This window comes from Labrus mixtus, chromosome 24 (assembly GCF_963584025.1).
Source record: "Labrus mixtus chromosome 24, fLabMix1.1, whole genome shotgun sequence".
In the NCBI taxonomy this organism is placed as follows: domain Eukaryota; kingdom Metazoa; phylum Chordata; class Actinopteri; order Labriformes; family Labridae; genus Labrus; species Labrus mixtus.
Genome location: NC_083635.1, coordinates 1,192,605 through 1,207,990, shown reverse-complemented (window position 1 = coordinate 1,207,990; position 15,386 = coordinate 1,192,605). Strand labels below are relative to the sequence as shown.

Below are 15,386 nucleotides of genomic sequence, written 5' to 3'. Positions count from 1 at the left end.
CCCCAATGTGACATTATCTGGATGTTTCTTTGTATTCTCATTTAGCCCACTAGGGTTACTCAACCACCTAATAACCAGCCTTTTCACTTTGTTTCCCTTTTCATTTGCTTAAAAAGAGACACATTGATTTACAATTTATGTCAGAAATGGCTGTAGTCTCGTTTTTGAGGCCAATGCTGAGTTTCTGTAAACCTGCTTTGCCTCACAGTGCTGCTAGCATGGATTTAGACTCGCCTGTTTTTACTGTTGTGTCTGTGTGCTTGTGTTAGCATGCTAACATTAGCTGATTTGCACAAAGAGCCAAACTGCATCTTTCTCTGAATGGTCAAATGCTAACACATGCTACAGTAAACATTATACTTGCTAAACAACATTTAAGCATTTGTACATTGTTTCTATGATAGCATTAGCATAAAGCTCTTAAAGCCTTACCTCAGTACAGCCTTATAGAGAGAGCACATCTGTAGACGCTCAGGCTTGTTGTGTCTGTAGCACACAAACGTGCATATTAGTTCAGTCATTTGTATTTATCTGTGCATCTTAAAATTGTGTCACTATCTAAGCGTCTCACTCCTCTCCCTCTCCAGGTCCCAGTATTGGCAGTTTGTTCCACATGGCCGATGATCTGGGCCGCGCCATGGAGTCACTGGTCAGCGTGATGACAGACGAGCAGAGCGCCGAACAGCACGAGGCCCTGCCCTTCTGATCCCGCCTCCCGACTTCAATCTTCAATCTCCCCCTCCTCCCCCCTCCTGTGCTCCCTCCCTCCCTACCTGTCGCATGCTTTTCTAGTCAAAACAACTGGATCGGAAACACAGTTTACAAAGAGAATATATAACGTCTATTTTTGTGAAGGATTGCGGTTCAAGCAACGACGCGTATAAAAACAAAAGAAAAAAATTATAACTTGTAGATTTCAGTAGTTTCTTAAAACGTCCTGAAGTTGTTTTATTATTAACAGAGGCTGGTTTTTAAACTTCTATGCAATTGTATAAAACAAGATTGGGTCGGGGAGGGGTAGGAACAATGAGAGATGAGATACAAACAAGTGTGTTCGAATATTTGCCATCTCTTTGTAACCGGGGAAAAAGCAAAAGCATTTCAGACATTTGTATCAAAAAAAAAAGAATGATTGTAATCATAAGGGTGCTTTCTAAGAGGAAAATGTCTTTCTAAAACAGCGTACACTACTGTCAAGGTAATGCAGGCATCCTGGATCTTTACAGTACGTTGTCTGTGAGATTGTGTGTGTGTGTGTGTGTATGTGTACGTGTGTGTGTGTGTGTGTACATGTGTGTGTGTGTGGTGCCTAATATCCACATTACATTGCAGCTTTTTTCCTTTATGTTTTGGCTTTGGCTCAACAAGCTCATGTTATTGAGTTCCTCATCTATCCATTCATCCGTCCATCAATTTGTTCATCCATCCTCCCTTTTGCCAACATCTCTATGGCAACGGTTTTTATCACTGTGTTTTTTTCCAGCACAGTGTACTGTGTGCATAAACAGCAGTGTAATTGGCCCGATTCAGAACTGAGAGTCAACAAGGTCACTTCAGAACGAACGCATATAATGAGAAATAATTACACACCATTGAACAGAAAAACAAATCTAGGTCTGTTTTTGTATTTCATTTAAAAGCAATATCTATAAATATGTGAGTTAATGAATCAAAAACATGTGGAATTGTATATCTGTTAAAATAGTAATTGTTTAATAAATGTCTTTAATGATACTAATGTGATTTTACCCCAAAGACTTTGAGGAAAAAGTTGTAAATTGAGTCGTAGATTTTTACATTAAAGGTCAAATAAAAACAGCAGAGGCTGACTCTCTGCCCTTAGTTCAAGTTTTTAAAAACTCTTGAGCCGACATTTCCCATAATGCAATTGTACTGCATCTTTCAAAAGACCTTTTCTGACAGGTTAACACCCAACTCTTCTACGTCAACACCAAAAAATCCCCCTTTAAAATGACAGAAAATGTAATACAATGATTCATGTTTTTCAGAGTAAGGTCTGCTGGTCTGCTTCAATAATTCGGCCGTTTATATTCAGTTCTGCATCGGGCCTTTTCAGAATCCTCCAGAAAGACAATTTAAAGAAAGAAAAAGGTCACTTGCACTGACATCTAAGTTCTGGATTTATCAAACGTTTGTAACACTAAGAATCTTTGTTTGGTCTCTCTGGGGCCTGTAGAGAACACACAGCACACTGCTCTGAGTATTGGATTACACTTTCACTTTGAGAGTTTCTCCACATTAGCTGAACTGTAAGAGGAATTTAGAAGAATGTGACTTTAAATTGAATCCGAGCACTGCAGTGTTACAAGGCTGCTAGATGAGATTATTTTTGGATGAATCCTTCTGTTTGGACGATTTTAACAGAGAAATATTTGAGTTCTAGGAGGCCCAGTAACGTAAGCTCTACCTCGTATGAATGGTCCGGAGGCTACTTCTCTACTGTATCAATCCCACACCTTTATCAGATTGTTGATCATTCATTGACAGGATATTGATTCATGTTCTTCTGCACTGTAGGAGCCTTTGATCTGAATGTTCAGAGGCTTTTTTCATCTCTAACAGATTTTTACAACTACAAAGAACCATTTCACACAAAGACTCCGTGTGCACTACTGTCATACCTGCGACTTACTAGATATTTGTTTTACGTGTGGAGGATGCATTAATCTAGCAGAGTGTTCCATTTTGTCTTTGGTTGAAAAGGCTTTTTTTGGTTTGTGCCGTGTGAGGTGTTACAATATTAGCATGTGTGACTACATGGACGCCATCTTTATTTAATGTGCAGCCACTCTGTGCGAGCATCGCGGCGTTCTACACCTGTGTGTTTTTGGCATCATATCCTCTCAGCATGAGCCAAAAGGGTTTCGTTTTGATCCAGACACTGAATATGATTGATTGTTTTGTTTTTCTCATTTCTAATAATTGTTTCATACTCGCATCATTTTTCCAATAACGCGTCAATACTTCACAACATATCAGATTCCACCAAATATATGCCTTACTACTGTATTATAAAATGCTTTACTGTATATCAATAAAGCACGCAGACATGTTGACTTGACTCGCCTGTTTGATTCGCTCTTTGTTCTGTTTGTTTTTGACCAGGAGTAGGAAGAATGCAGGGTAGAATAAATGTTCAAAGATCACACCTGGCCACAGGGAAAGAGCCTGATGTGGTGGCAGAGGATAAGGGAGATGTGGAGGTAGACGATGACCATGGAGGCCAGCAGCTCCAGGACACGGCAGAAGAAGAAGTAGAACATGTAGGTCAGGCTCAACACACAAGGGAGGAAACAGTAGCTGGAGGGATAGGAAGACATTCAGTCATTCATCCATAAAATGAAATCTTCTGTATGTTTTTATCCACTGGTTCATTTAATCAATATTTCTATGTTCTTGTCCAATTGCACCACTGCCTTCATTTCCATATTCCCTTTTTTGTTATTGTAATTTTTCATCAAATGAGTCATGAGTCATAATCGGTCGTTTACTCAGCCTTTTCATTTCATGTCCTCCAGATCTTTCGGTTTTATTTTTTGTTATCACAACCACCATGTCACTTTGGTGCCTCACTAGAATCTTCAACACATTCATTCAAGTAACCATGTCCTCCATGTATCCATGTTATAAAGGGTAGATACATAGATTTATTGATCCCGAGGGAAATTCAAAGCAGTAGCAGTTTACAAAGACATGCACAACATGAAATATTTGTTACAAATAAACAACCGTTGCCCCCCCTTCCCCCACATGCATATATTGTATAATATAAACTCGAAACAAATATTTAAGGAAGCCCCTACATGAATTTAAATTAAACCTGTGCACTTACAAAATTGAGTTAAATACATTTACTTAACCTGTGCAGGGATAAAAATATAGGTGCAATTTAAAAGAAACCTATAAACAGTTAAAATTAGACCTGTACATATAAATGAAAATTTATGTTCATGTTTGTACAGCATCATCTTAAATGAAGGCAGTGCAAAATGTGTAAAAAAGACATGAAACAGTCAGTGCAAACATTAGAGGTGCATATAAAATAAATGTGAGGTATGTGAGTTGTTGGACTCCAAAGACATTTGAAGACATCATCTTTGATTCCCGGGACTGTGTTGAGTATTTTTCACTATTTTGTGGACTCGTCATCGGCTGAGTGATAACAATACATAATCTCATCTGCTTCTTTCAAAGGAGATGAAAATAAGCAACTGGTAGAATGAACTGCAGTCGTAACCCTGTTCTGGAAATGAAAGCAGAAACTCTTTGATGTAAATCTCCAGTATCTCGCCGTCAAATCAAATATGCATTATTAATCGTGCATTATTTTCACTTGACCTCTTTCAGATTCTGTGTGATATGTCAGTGAAAATCAAATATTGATGGCTCTTAACACGTGGTGCAAAGTGAACTGAATGTGCAGCCTAAATTAGCAGGAAGTGAACTACCAGTACATAAAGGAAAGATCACATACTCGACAGTCATTATTGCATTTAAAGTAGTATTACATAGTTTATTCAAGTCACTTTACTCTGTGCACTAACGATGGCTCCACCACACTTCAAACAAGTCTTAAAAGTATGTTTATTACTTTTGCAAATATGTGTTTACAGAATTTATGCATTTTATGTTTATATTTCACTCACAAATACAAGGCACATAAAGAGAACATAAAAAAGTGTGCGTGTGGCAGAAGAGCCTACAGCTTTTAGGAAAACTACAGCTAGAAGACAGAAAAGGTCATATAAAGGCAACAAACTTACCAGATATCAGACATCACATATTAAGTTAAAGAATTTACAAGCAAAAAAGCAACCAGCAAAAAACTAACTGACAATTTCTTATAGAGATGGTTACTGTTTTTATATTCTTTACATACTAAACAATACATGTTAACTTTTGGAAAAGGGGTCAATGCATCATGTTTTATACGCTGATTATTTATTGTAAGCGTGAATATGAACTTTTTATCTGTTTAATGTTAGTTTAGTATTTGGTCCAATAATCCTTTACTTGATTGAAACACATTTGAACGAATATAAAGCTGGGAGAAATTGATCTAAGTAAAAGTATCTCATAATTTTTGTAGCGATTTTGTAGAGAGTATTACTCAATTACCTTTGAATTCAATATTAGTTGGTTCTTGTTTAAATGTCTTATGCAGACATGATTTGATTTATTCTCAATTAGTTTTGCTTAACGCCAAGAATAAGATAAGATAAGATAATACCTTATTTATCCCACAACGGGGAAATTTACATTGTTACAGCAGAAAAAAGCAAAGATTGCAAACAAAAAGTGAACACAGTACATTTAAATAAAAAAACAAAAATTAAGAATGTACAAAAAAATAGATTTAAAAAATAAAAATACATTCTTTACTCTCATGTATTAAGATTAATTATATTAAATTATATATAATTATTGTTTAACAGATACAGAATAATTTAGTGTTTAATTTGCGCTTTTAACTTAATTTTGTAGATAATATTTAATCTGTTTACAAACGACGTCAAGCTGTGTTTACTTTCTTTCTCCACTAGATGTCACCCAAACCGTTTTTATGAACCTGCGATGACGTAACCCGGAAGATGTTGCAGATCACGTGACTGCACTTCAACATGCTTTTGTAAAACGTTTATTTGAAGTACAGAATTGAAAGAGGAGGCTCTCCAAACATGTCAATTTTCTGTTAGTGCTGTAGTTTGATATGATAGCTTAGTAAGATGTCTGCTTTCAGCGCTGAGTTAATAGACTATCTGGAGGGGAGGATAACTTTCGAGGAGTTTGACAAGCGGAGAGATGAGCGGAAACCCAAGGTAAAGAGCAATAAATGGTAGAAATGTATAGACGTACATTTGACGAGTTATCTGTGTTTCAGTCTGCTCTAAAATGTGCATTTGTTTATGAGTGACTTTTTCTCTCAGGATTCAGAGGAAGCAGTTGAAGATGTGGTGGATAATGAACAGCCTTCTACCTCTGCAGAGATCCCAGGAAGCAGAGGTGAGTCTGCTGACTGACTGGTTATTGGTTGTGTCTCTCTTTAACATTTGCATATTGACATGTGTAGCTAAAACAATAAGATTAACAATGACTGACTTCCATCTAGCTGTTTTAGTGCCTTGGTACTGTGCCTGCTTTCACATTATCATAACTGACTTAGACACTTTAATGTTGCGGAATATAAGCTTTTACAAAATAGTAAGATATATAATTACTCTCGACACTTGGTATTTACTAATACACATTATATGCAGCTATAAATGGATGCAAATTTACTAACAGTGCTACATTGAAAATGTATCTCCACCCCACTGTGCGGGTGAAAAACTTGTGGACAATCTGTCATTTTTTTGTCTCCTTTTTGTACTATTTTGCTCGTTTTCCTCACTGAATGTTTCATTTATGCGTTTACTGTAAAGTACAGTAAAAATTCATGCATGTCCCTTAGTGGATGCTGGATCTAAAATGAACAGGCATAAAGAAGCAAAAAGGTATGCACAGCATGGCCTCCAGTTTAAGGATCAGGGATAACCTGCACACCTTCTGTCCTTGGTTGATCTACTATCTTTACAACCATTCTCTCCTGTCAGAGGAGGGAGTCAGCGCTGGGGTCCAGCTGGCCTTCGCCTCCATGCTTGGTGAAACACCACAGCCACCGTCTTCAGAAGAGGAGGGAGAAGAAGCTGAGGAGGAGGAAGAGGACAGCTTGAGCTTTGTTGATGATGAAGATGATGAAGATTATAAGATGGAGGAAGAGGAGAAGGGAAAGGCTGCGGCAGCGGTGGAGGAGATTACAGTGAAGAGACGGAGGCGGCGGGGAAAAGGAGGTAGAGGGAGAGGACGCAGAAGGAGACAGGAGGAGGAAGAGGACGATGAGGATGTGACGGTGGGGGACGTGTTTGCGCTGGAGATGGAGCTGAACCGCGAAAACAAGAAGATGATGAAGGTGAAGAGGAGCTTAAGGGATTTGTGTCATAGTTTATTTTCCACGCTCTTAATAAAATTCAATTTTTGACTTTTTCTTGTTCATTTTCAGGAGCGCCGTCATCGCAGTAAACTGCCCCGCGCTCTGAGAGGCCTGATGGGAGAAGCTAACATCCGCTACGCCCGAGGGGAGAAAGAGGATGCCATCCTGATGTGTATGGAGATCATCAGACAGGGTATGAAACATCTTGTGTTCTAAGTTGTAGCATAGCCCTCTGAATGAGTCATAAAAGTTCAAATCTTCCCATCCAGCTCCTCTGGCCTTTGAGCCTTTCTCCACGTTGGCGATGATCTACGAGGACGATGAAGACACGGAGAAAGCGCTGCAGTTTGGTCTGATCGCCGCCCACCTGAACCCCTCAGACTGTGAGGAATGGGTCAGACTGGCTGAAATGTCTCTTGAGCAAGACAACATCCGACAGGCCATCATCTGCTACACAAAGGGTCAGTCTGACACTACACAAATATTACTACACTTATTGTTTCCTGTTGCAAGAATACTTTATTAGATGGGACCATCTTAAGTCATTTTTAAAACCTCATTGGGCTCTTTGATCATTTTTCACTGTGCAACCATCAAATACAAAATGCAAAAAAACAACAACTGATATTAATGTACTTCCTTACTAACCCAGCCATCAGGTACGACCCCACCAATGTCCGCTACCTGTGGGAGCGTTCCACCCTCCACATGCGACTGGGAGAGCACAAACACTGCATGGATGGCTACCGCAGGATCCTGGCACTGCTGCCGATGGAGGAAGGAGAGCACTTCATGCAGCTCTCAAAGGACATGGCCAAGTATGGGAAACTAAGAGACCGAACAGTGTTTCATTATTTAGGTTCCCTGACTGTAGTTTGTCATACATAATCATATTTTAGTTGTGATATCTGGATTGTCTCTGTCAGAACTCATACTTAGTTGTCTGTGTTGTTAAGGAGCTACTACGAGAGCAATGACTTGACTTCAGCTCTGGGGGTTATAGAGGATGCTCTGGCACGACACCCTGACCTGGTCAGTGATGACTTCATCAACATGACAGCTGAGCTCTACATCGCCAACCGTCAGTACAACAAGGCCCTGGAGGTGTTCGAGTCATTCAGAGACAGAATATGAGAGATGTGCTTTGAGCTGGTGGATGGATTTACTTAGTTTGTGTCTTTTCTTAGGTCTTGGTCCAGTTTGCAGGAGTAGTTTTAGTCAGAGAAGATCCAAAGCCAGACGCTTCCGCACCACCTCACGAAGAAGAAGAGGGTGAGAAATCGACTGAGGAGCAGGAGATGAAGGAGGAAGAAGGCCCAGAATCAAAACCTGTTGAAGAAACAGCAGCAGAGAAGGAAGGTGGGTTTGCAAAAACATGAGGTAGTGTGCAAATAAGGCTGATCTCTTTTGCCTCTAAATGATTTTTTTTTTTGTTGTTGATTTTTGATTCCTGAATCGTGTTTATTGCTACGAAGCTTAATACATAAAGTACAAAGATTTGGACTTGGTGTTTTGGTGCAAGAACAGTGAAAACATTAAATTAAACAACAGTACTACTACTGTCAGGGATCTGAAATAGAGTTAGACAAATATAGAAATATCTAAGATATAATAAAAAAAGAAAAAATGTTTCGAATAGTTTTGCAGATGTGTGAGAGATCTAAGCGTTTGGAAAAATGCAATTTACATTCTGAAAGTAACAAGAAGTTATTGTTAAACGTAGCTAACTTGTTGACGTTGGCTACTCTTTCTCATGTACACACACATAAGGTCCTAAAAGAATCTGCAGTATAACAAGTTTTTATTGCCACAAGGGAGGATTTAGAAGTCAGTTTCTTCATTAAACCCAAGAGACATTTGTCTTTGAAAGCACTGACACTAAAGCACTGCTTCTTGTGTATTGTATAACTGATGAGATAATTGCTTTAGAGAGCCTAACCCTGGGAGGACAAGTTGACATTTACAGTCTGCTCAAAGAATCATTTTCTTTTGGTTCTGCTTCCACTCTCTATGCTGCATTGTCTATCTCATCATGTGTGGGCACAAATTAGCCATGTCAAATGTATTATCTACCCACTAAGCACAGTGGATAAAAGTGATGAGTTTTCTAAAGAAAACAAAGCTGTTTTGTTAATTGAAGAGGTAAAATTAGCCCAATGTGGCAAGAGTAACATTTCTTTCCGTTGCTTTGGGGCTACAAATTATTTAAAATCCTACCCTGTGCAATCCCAAAAGTTAAAAATACTATGCTACTATGCAACTTCTTAAAGACTATATAAAAACAATCAGCTTGTTTAACTTTCTTATTTAGAAATTCTACCCTGTCACACTCTAAGGAACAAAACATTTTCATATTACATCACATATACAAAATGCCCTGCAGAGTTATCATATAGTAAGTTACAAAGATCCAGAATTAACTATTTAGTGTGAAGCCTAAAAAGAAAAATTCAAATTAAAGGCTTGCTGTTAATTTGTGTGCATGACAACATTATGGAAAAAATCCCTTCAGACATTTAGACTTGTGTACTATCTCACCATGTTGCAGCAATTGCAGCCTATTTTGCAGTTGCTTAGAGGATCTACTGGACCAATTCCAAACCTTTTTGTGCCTATATGTCATTGACACCACTAAATTATGATGATGCATGTGAAAAGAAAACAGGTGAATATAAATGAATAACAATGTCCATCAAACCCACTAAGGGGAAATGGAAAAAAGGAGTCTGATGATTTTCAGGGCTCCTCGTGGATTTGTTAAGTTATTGAAATAGAGTTTACTGACCATCTTCACACCTTAGCTGGGAATTTTCTCACATCTCCCGCTTCTCTCCACCACTCAAAAACCTGTAATCATACATGTTATTTTTGGATCATAGTAATCCTGATTGTGATCTATGTGTGTCCAGGTGAAATTAAAGATGTAGAGGTACCGGACAGTGTACCAGTGGACCTGAGGGCCAAGCTAATGGTCTGCCTCATACACCTGCATGTCTACACTCCCCTGGAGGTAATCTAGATTTATTAGGTTTTCCACAGTGATTACAAATATTTAGATTTCTAGCAACTCCTTTTTTAAACACTGAAAATAGCAGTAAAGCTGCCTCACTCTGTATCCACCCCCTCACAGGGCCTGGTGTCGTCTCTGATGGAGCAGAGCCCAGAAGAGATCGGAGACTTGTACCTGGATGTGGGGGAAGCCTACCTGGAGGAGGGCGAGTACATGTCAGCTCTGCCTCTGTTCTCTGCCCTCGTCATATCTGAAAAGTACAACCTGGCTGTCGTCTGGCTCCGACACGCAGGTGAGACCAGCAGAGAACGAGTTAATAGAAGAAGTTTGGAGAACCAATTGTGCTTTTAAAGGCCAAAGTGTTTTCTTATTATTAGAAGCATCCTCAACAGATTATAGAACTGAAACAAAAATATCTTTGTAGATGGGAGACATCATCCCCATTAGGCATGCATCCAAAAATTGTACACACAAAGTGCAAGACAGGAAATCAAATGCGTCCTAAATGTGGCTGTGACTAGCGGAAGTTAAAAATGTAACATCGATGCCTACATCTGTTCTCCCCTACAGAGTGTCTGAAGGCGCTGGGCCACATGGAGGTGGCAGCAGAAAGCTACACCAAGGTGGTGGAGATGGCTCCTCAGCACCTGGAGGCCAGACTCTCCCTGGCCACCCTGCAGCAGCAGCTGGGCCGGCCCGAGTGCGCCCTCAAAGCCCTGGAGTCCATGTATGACAGCGACACGCTGGCTCAGGACTCGTCAGCCGCTCAGAAGGCAAGAGCGTAGAATGAATCAGAGTACTTTGTCCGTTAAAGCACTTAATGTTTATTTTTATCAGATGTTTCACAACTGGTTGGGGAGATTCCTGGAATGTTTTGTGAGAATTAAAGGGTGATTTCCAAACTGGAATAATTGTTTTCCAGGATTGTTCTGCATTTTCCACAAAAATGGGGTCCTATAAAAACTTCATAAAAACCAGCTGCAACAATAACATCTGTTTTGAGATGTTTTATGAGATGGTTCTGAAAATGATGGATGTTTCTTTTTTTTGTGTTTGACTACTCTTACCTTTTATATATGATCTTTGCAGGAGTTAAAGCTTCTGTTACATCGCTCTACACTGCTGAAGACTCAGGGTAAAATGGAGGGCTACCTTGATGCTATGATCAGTATGATCTCCATGCTATTGAAGGTAATAAACACTCAGGGAGCATTGCTGCATGTTGTCTCCCACTCTCTCCTCCCAACATTTCCTCTCTGTCTTCAGCTGTCCTTTCCAATGAGGACAAAAATAGCCCAGAAAGAAAAGGTCCCATTCTAAATATATTTCTACCTTGTGGGTTGTTATCATAAACTAGTTGCCATATGTATCTTGACGGTGTTGATGCATAATCGTGTGTGTGTGTGTGTGTGTGTGTGTGTGTGTGTCACAGGTGGCCATGCAGCGAGCTAAGGTGTGTGTGCGTTCTGTAATCATGTCAGGAGAGAGTCACCTGAGGCTGGTGAAGGTGAAAGACGTAGTGCCAGAGTTTGATGACCACGAAGCTGCCTATCTGGATAACACAGGTTATACTATACACACGTGTGTCTGTGTGTTTGTGTGTGTGTGTCTTCACACCTGGTGGCCTGGCTGATGTACAGAGCATGTAGTTGGCAGGGGCAAACAGTTGGCCAGATAATGTTCATCATCAGCACTTATTAACAGTCACCATATGTGGAGAAAAGCTGTTAAAGGGCTATACTGGAAACTTTACAATCCTTTAGCTCGTTAACTAACATTTATAGATAAGCTACACTTTCCACAATGGTAGACATTTGTATTCCTTTTTGGGATGGACATGTACCACCTACAAATATCTCCACAGATATAAAGAAGTTTTGAGCTGAATATATAGATATGTTTTACTACTACTATATACTTGCTTACCTCTGGTGGGCCCTTATCTGCTGATACTATGTTTTTTTAATCCCCCAACTTCATGAAAAGTATTCCATTATTTCACTGACTCACAATACATGTTTCATATTGTGATTTTTTTGTGTAAAAGTACATTAACAGTCATTTTAGAACAATAAAACTAACTGATACTTCCAGGTAGACTGGGTTTGCCGGAAATGTTACTACAGCTGCAGTCAAGATTTAGGTCTGCTTTTTAAAAGAAGTGCATGCACTTGCTGTGCCCTTTTGATATATTTAGCATGCATTAGTAATGTAATTTAATGAAAAAATACATCGCATGTAACTTTACCTTTCATTAGAGAAAGCTCTACTAGTCCATTAGTTATTCTGTATTACGCAGTATACAGTTGTAATTTGTATTTTAAGGTATAATGTGTTCCTTGTTCTCAGGTAAAACCAACGTTCTGTCCAAAGAGGACTGGTGGCAGCTGCTGGTAAGCTGCGTGCTGACGCTGTGCGAGGTGAAGCGCTTCGAGGAGGCTGAGCTGCTGGTGGAGTCGGCCATGGAGTTCTTCTCCTTCTACGACAACAAGCCCAAGAGGAAGGAGATGGAGTTCTTTGGACTGTCCGCCACCATCCTGGACCACAACCACTACAAGGCCTACAACTACATCAGGTAGAACCTCATGTAGAGAGCAGTCAGACAGAGAAAATGTCCAATTAAATTTGAGTATAAACACTGTTTTCTGTTATTCTCATCAGATTGATGCTGATGGAAAATGTAGATCTGCCTCAGCTGTGGAACATTTTCAACCAGGTGTCTCTACATTTCTGTTTTTAACACTCTTTCTCTGCATGTTTCCGTTCATGCAGAAGTAAAAAATGTATTTCTTTCTCTTTCACTCAGCTGACGATAACCTCCCAGCACCAGCGCCACCATCGCTTCTGTCTGCGTCTGCTGTTAAAACATCCAGACAACCACGCCCTGTGTGTCCTCTGTGGACACAACGCCATGGTGTCAGGGAGCTTCAAGCATGCGCTGGGTACAAAACACCAAACTGCTACTGACTGTGCTGCTTCTTCTGCATGTTTTAGCTTGTGATGTACAAACTGGTCTGAAATTCCCTGTGCTGCAGTGTCCTTCCCATGATGCTCAGGGTTGCCACTGTCTTCTTGTTGCTTTGACAACACAGCTTCATGCAACTGTTCACCCAGCTCGCAGCCACATATCATGAAAAATTAGAAGATAAAAGGCTGTTTAGTGTAACTTTGTGAGCAGTATCAGTCAGGGTTTTAGCTTCTACTTAAAAGATTCTAGGCCTACTAAGTCTCGGTTTCACTCTGTTTCAGTTCATCAGTGAATATATCAACTTCATAAAGTTCAATTGTGCAGGTCCGTTATCATCATGCATACAAGGTAGCATACGCGGTGAATATTTTAATTTGAACCTTTTCCATTATGTTGTGTCTTAAGGTCAGTATATTCAGGCTTTCCAGACTCGACCAGACAACCCCCTCTACAGCTTGTGTGTGGGTCTCACCTTCTTCCACATGGCCTCTCAGAAATATGTAGCCAAACGACACACGCTGGTGCTACAGGTACGGTGCTTGAGGGGGTTTCTTTAAGCTTTACACACCTTATAGATATATATATATATATATATAGATATATATATATATAAATATGTGTGTGTGTGTGTTTAATTCCATGATTGTGTTTGCAGGGTTTCTCCTTCCTTTGGCGATACGTGGAGCTGCGTGGAGAATGTCAGGAGAGCATGTACAACCTGGGCAGAGCGCTGCACCAGATGGGCCTCACACATCTGGCCATACATTATTATCAGAAGGCTCTTACACTGCCTGCAAAGAAAATGGACGTATGTATACATTCAACTCACAGTTTAGCAATATCTCTTTCGTTTTCATGTCGGACATTTAGGATGTAACTACACCTCCAACTCTTCAGTGCACAGTAGGCTTTAATGATTTAGTCTTCTAAATATTTTACTCCATTTGTCCGTCTGTCTTTCCGTCCTTTTCCCACCTTACCCTCCTGCAGGGTATCCCAGACGATCAGCTGGACCTGAGCAGGGACGCCGCCTTCAACCTCTCCCTCATCTACCAGGCCAGCGGGAACATGGAGATGGCCCGGCAGATAATCAACACACACTGCATTATTTGAAAATGAATACATATGCCTCATTAGGTGTGTCTGTTCTTTGGGTTCAGGAGAGTTTGAGATTCAGTCCCTGAAAGTGCTGCTTTGTATAAATATGGAGGACTAAAACGGACGTATCCATACATTCTGAAACAGAAATAACACCTGAAACCTGAAAATGAAAAAAAGCCACTTTTATGTGGCAATAAATTGGCTAGTAATTATTGTTTCAGTGTATTGCCTTCAATAACTGAAAACTGAAAGAAATACTTGAAGTACATGACATTAATACCAAATAAAACTTTTATATTTATGCCAATTTTCCTTAATATTTATGTATTAACTGATCTATTGCTTATTATGAATCAGTCGTTTTATGTCCTCCTTTTGAAACATCTCTGGTCGTTATATTTGGACATTTATTCAGTTGTGATGTGTAAACATAAGGCTAACTGTTTAATGTGTTGAAATAGTATTTCTATTGTTTTAGCTTTAGGGGCATCACTGCTAAATTAATGTAGACATCAGATGACAATTTCTTGACACATCATTCTAATTTTTATAGATTTATAATCTAGATTAAACTTGTCATCAGATTCCTTCAGTCCCTTACTCTTCCTTTTTGGGCTAAAATTACATTTAGTTTGTATTTGTTTGTATGCTTTTGTAAAACTTCAGTATTGTAAAACATGATGTTATCGTTTCTGTGAATACGATTATATTTTGGTAAAAAAAAAACCTATTTCAGGTTTATGTTTTTGAATCATAAAAGTGTTTTTAGACTTCTAGATTGTTTGTCAGTTATGTTAAAAAAGATGCATGGATGGACCTTTTCTTCTGTTGTTGCAGGGATTATGGTGGTGGGATTATTTGCCAAATCCCGCCCTTCTCTCACATCCCAACCGTCTGCTTTCATCCTGTTTCCTCCCGGGAGTCACTGTACTCCATCTAGGCCAGCACCAGGGGCAGACAGCCAGGCCATTGTGGACCTCAACTACATGTTTAGGTCAATGTCCAGTTTTAAATAATCCTCACATTTTGTACTGAGACTCCCAATCTTTCCTACCGACTACTAGCCCTATTGACCTTTCCTGTGCACCATTTTTTATTTATTTTTTCCATTTTGTCATATTTTAGTCCCAGCTGACTGCAGCAGTGTGGAACAAAAAATCTTGGGGGGGAAAACCCTGGCAGTGCTGAATTCAAAACAGGACAGTAACTCCAAAGTATTCTGCAGCTCTAGATATCTAATTGTATATCAGACAGGGATGATTAGCTTGCCGGAATTTGTCACACTGGGTCGGCCCCCCTTCCTTTTTATCCTTGGA

At 39.6% G+C, this 15,386-nt stretch overlaps 2 protein-coding genes across 3 annotated transcripts in view; both read left to right on the top strand.

Moving 5' to 3' along the window:
• Nucleotides 1–3,082, top strand: part of dmd (dystrophin) — a 241,290-nt gene extending 238,208 nt beyond the window's left edge. For both annotated transcript variants that reach the window (XM_061032963.1, XM_061032962.1), the window contains one exon: nt 588–3,082. In XM_061032963.1, coding sequence (XP_060888946.1) covers nt 588–706 — 119 coding nt within the window. In that variant the 3' untranslated portion in view covers nt 707–3,082. The remainder of the gene's footprint in view (nt 1–587) is intronic.
• A 2,550-nt stretch (nt 3,083–5,632) lies between these two features.
• Nucleotides 5,633–14,846, top strand: gtf3c3 (general transcription factor IIIC, polypeptide 3). Its single transcript, XM_061032674.1, has 19 exons — nt 5,633–5,840; nt 5,949–6,024; nt 6,615–6,970; nt 7,061–7,184; nt 7,261–7,452; nt 7,644–7,809; nt 7,948–8,095; nt 8,179–8,350; nt 9,901–10,001; nt 10,122–10,293; nt 10,572–10,774; nt 11,091–11,192; nt 11,434–11,566; nt 12,351–12,576; nt 12,663–12,717; nt 12,808–12,943; nt 13,375–13,499; nt 13,625–13,777; nt 13,960–14,846. Exons 1-19 carry the CDS (start codon nt 5,748–5,750, stop codon nt 14,080–14,082), a joined length of 2,856 nt encoding a protein of 951 aa, XP_060888657.1. The 5' UTR covers nt 5,633–5,747; the 3' UTR covers nt 14,083–14,846.
• The last annotated feature ends 540 nt before the right edge of the window (nt 14,847–15,386 follow it).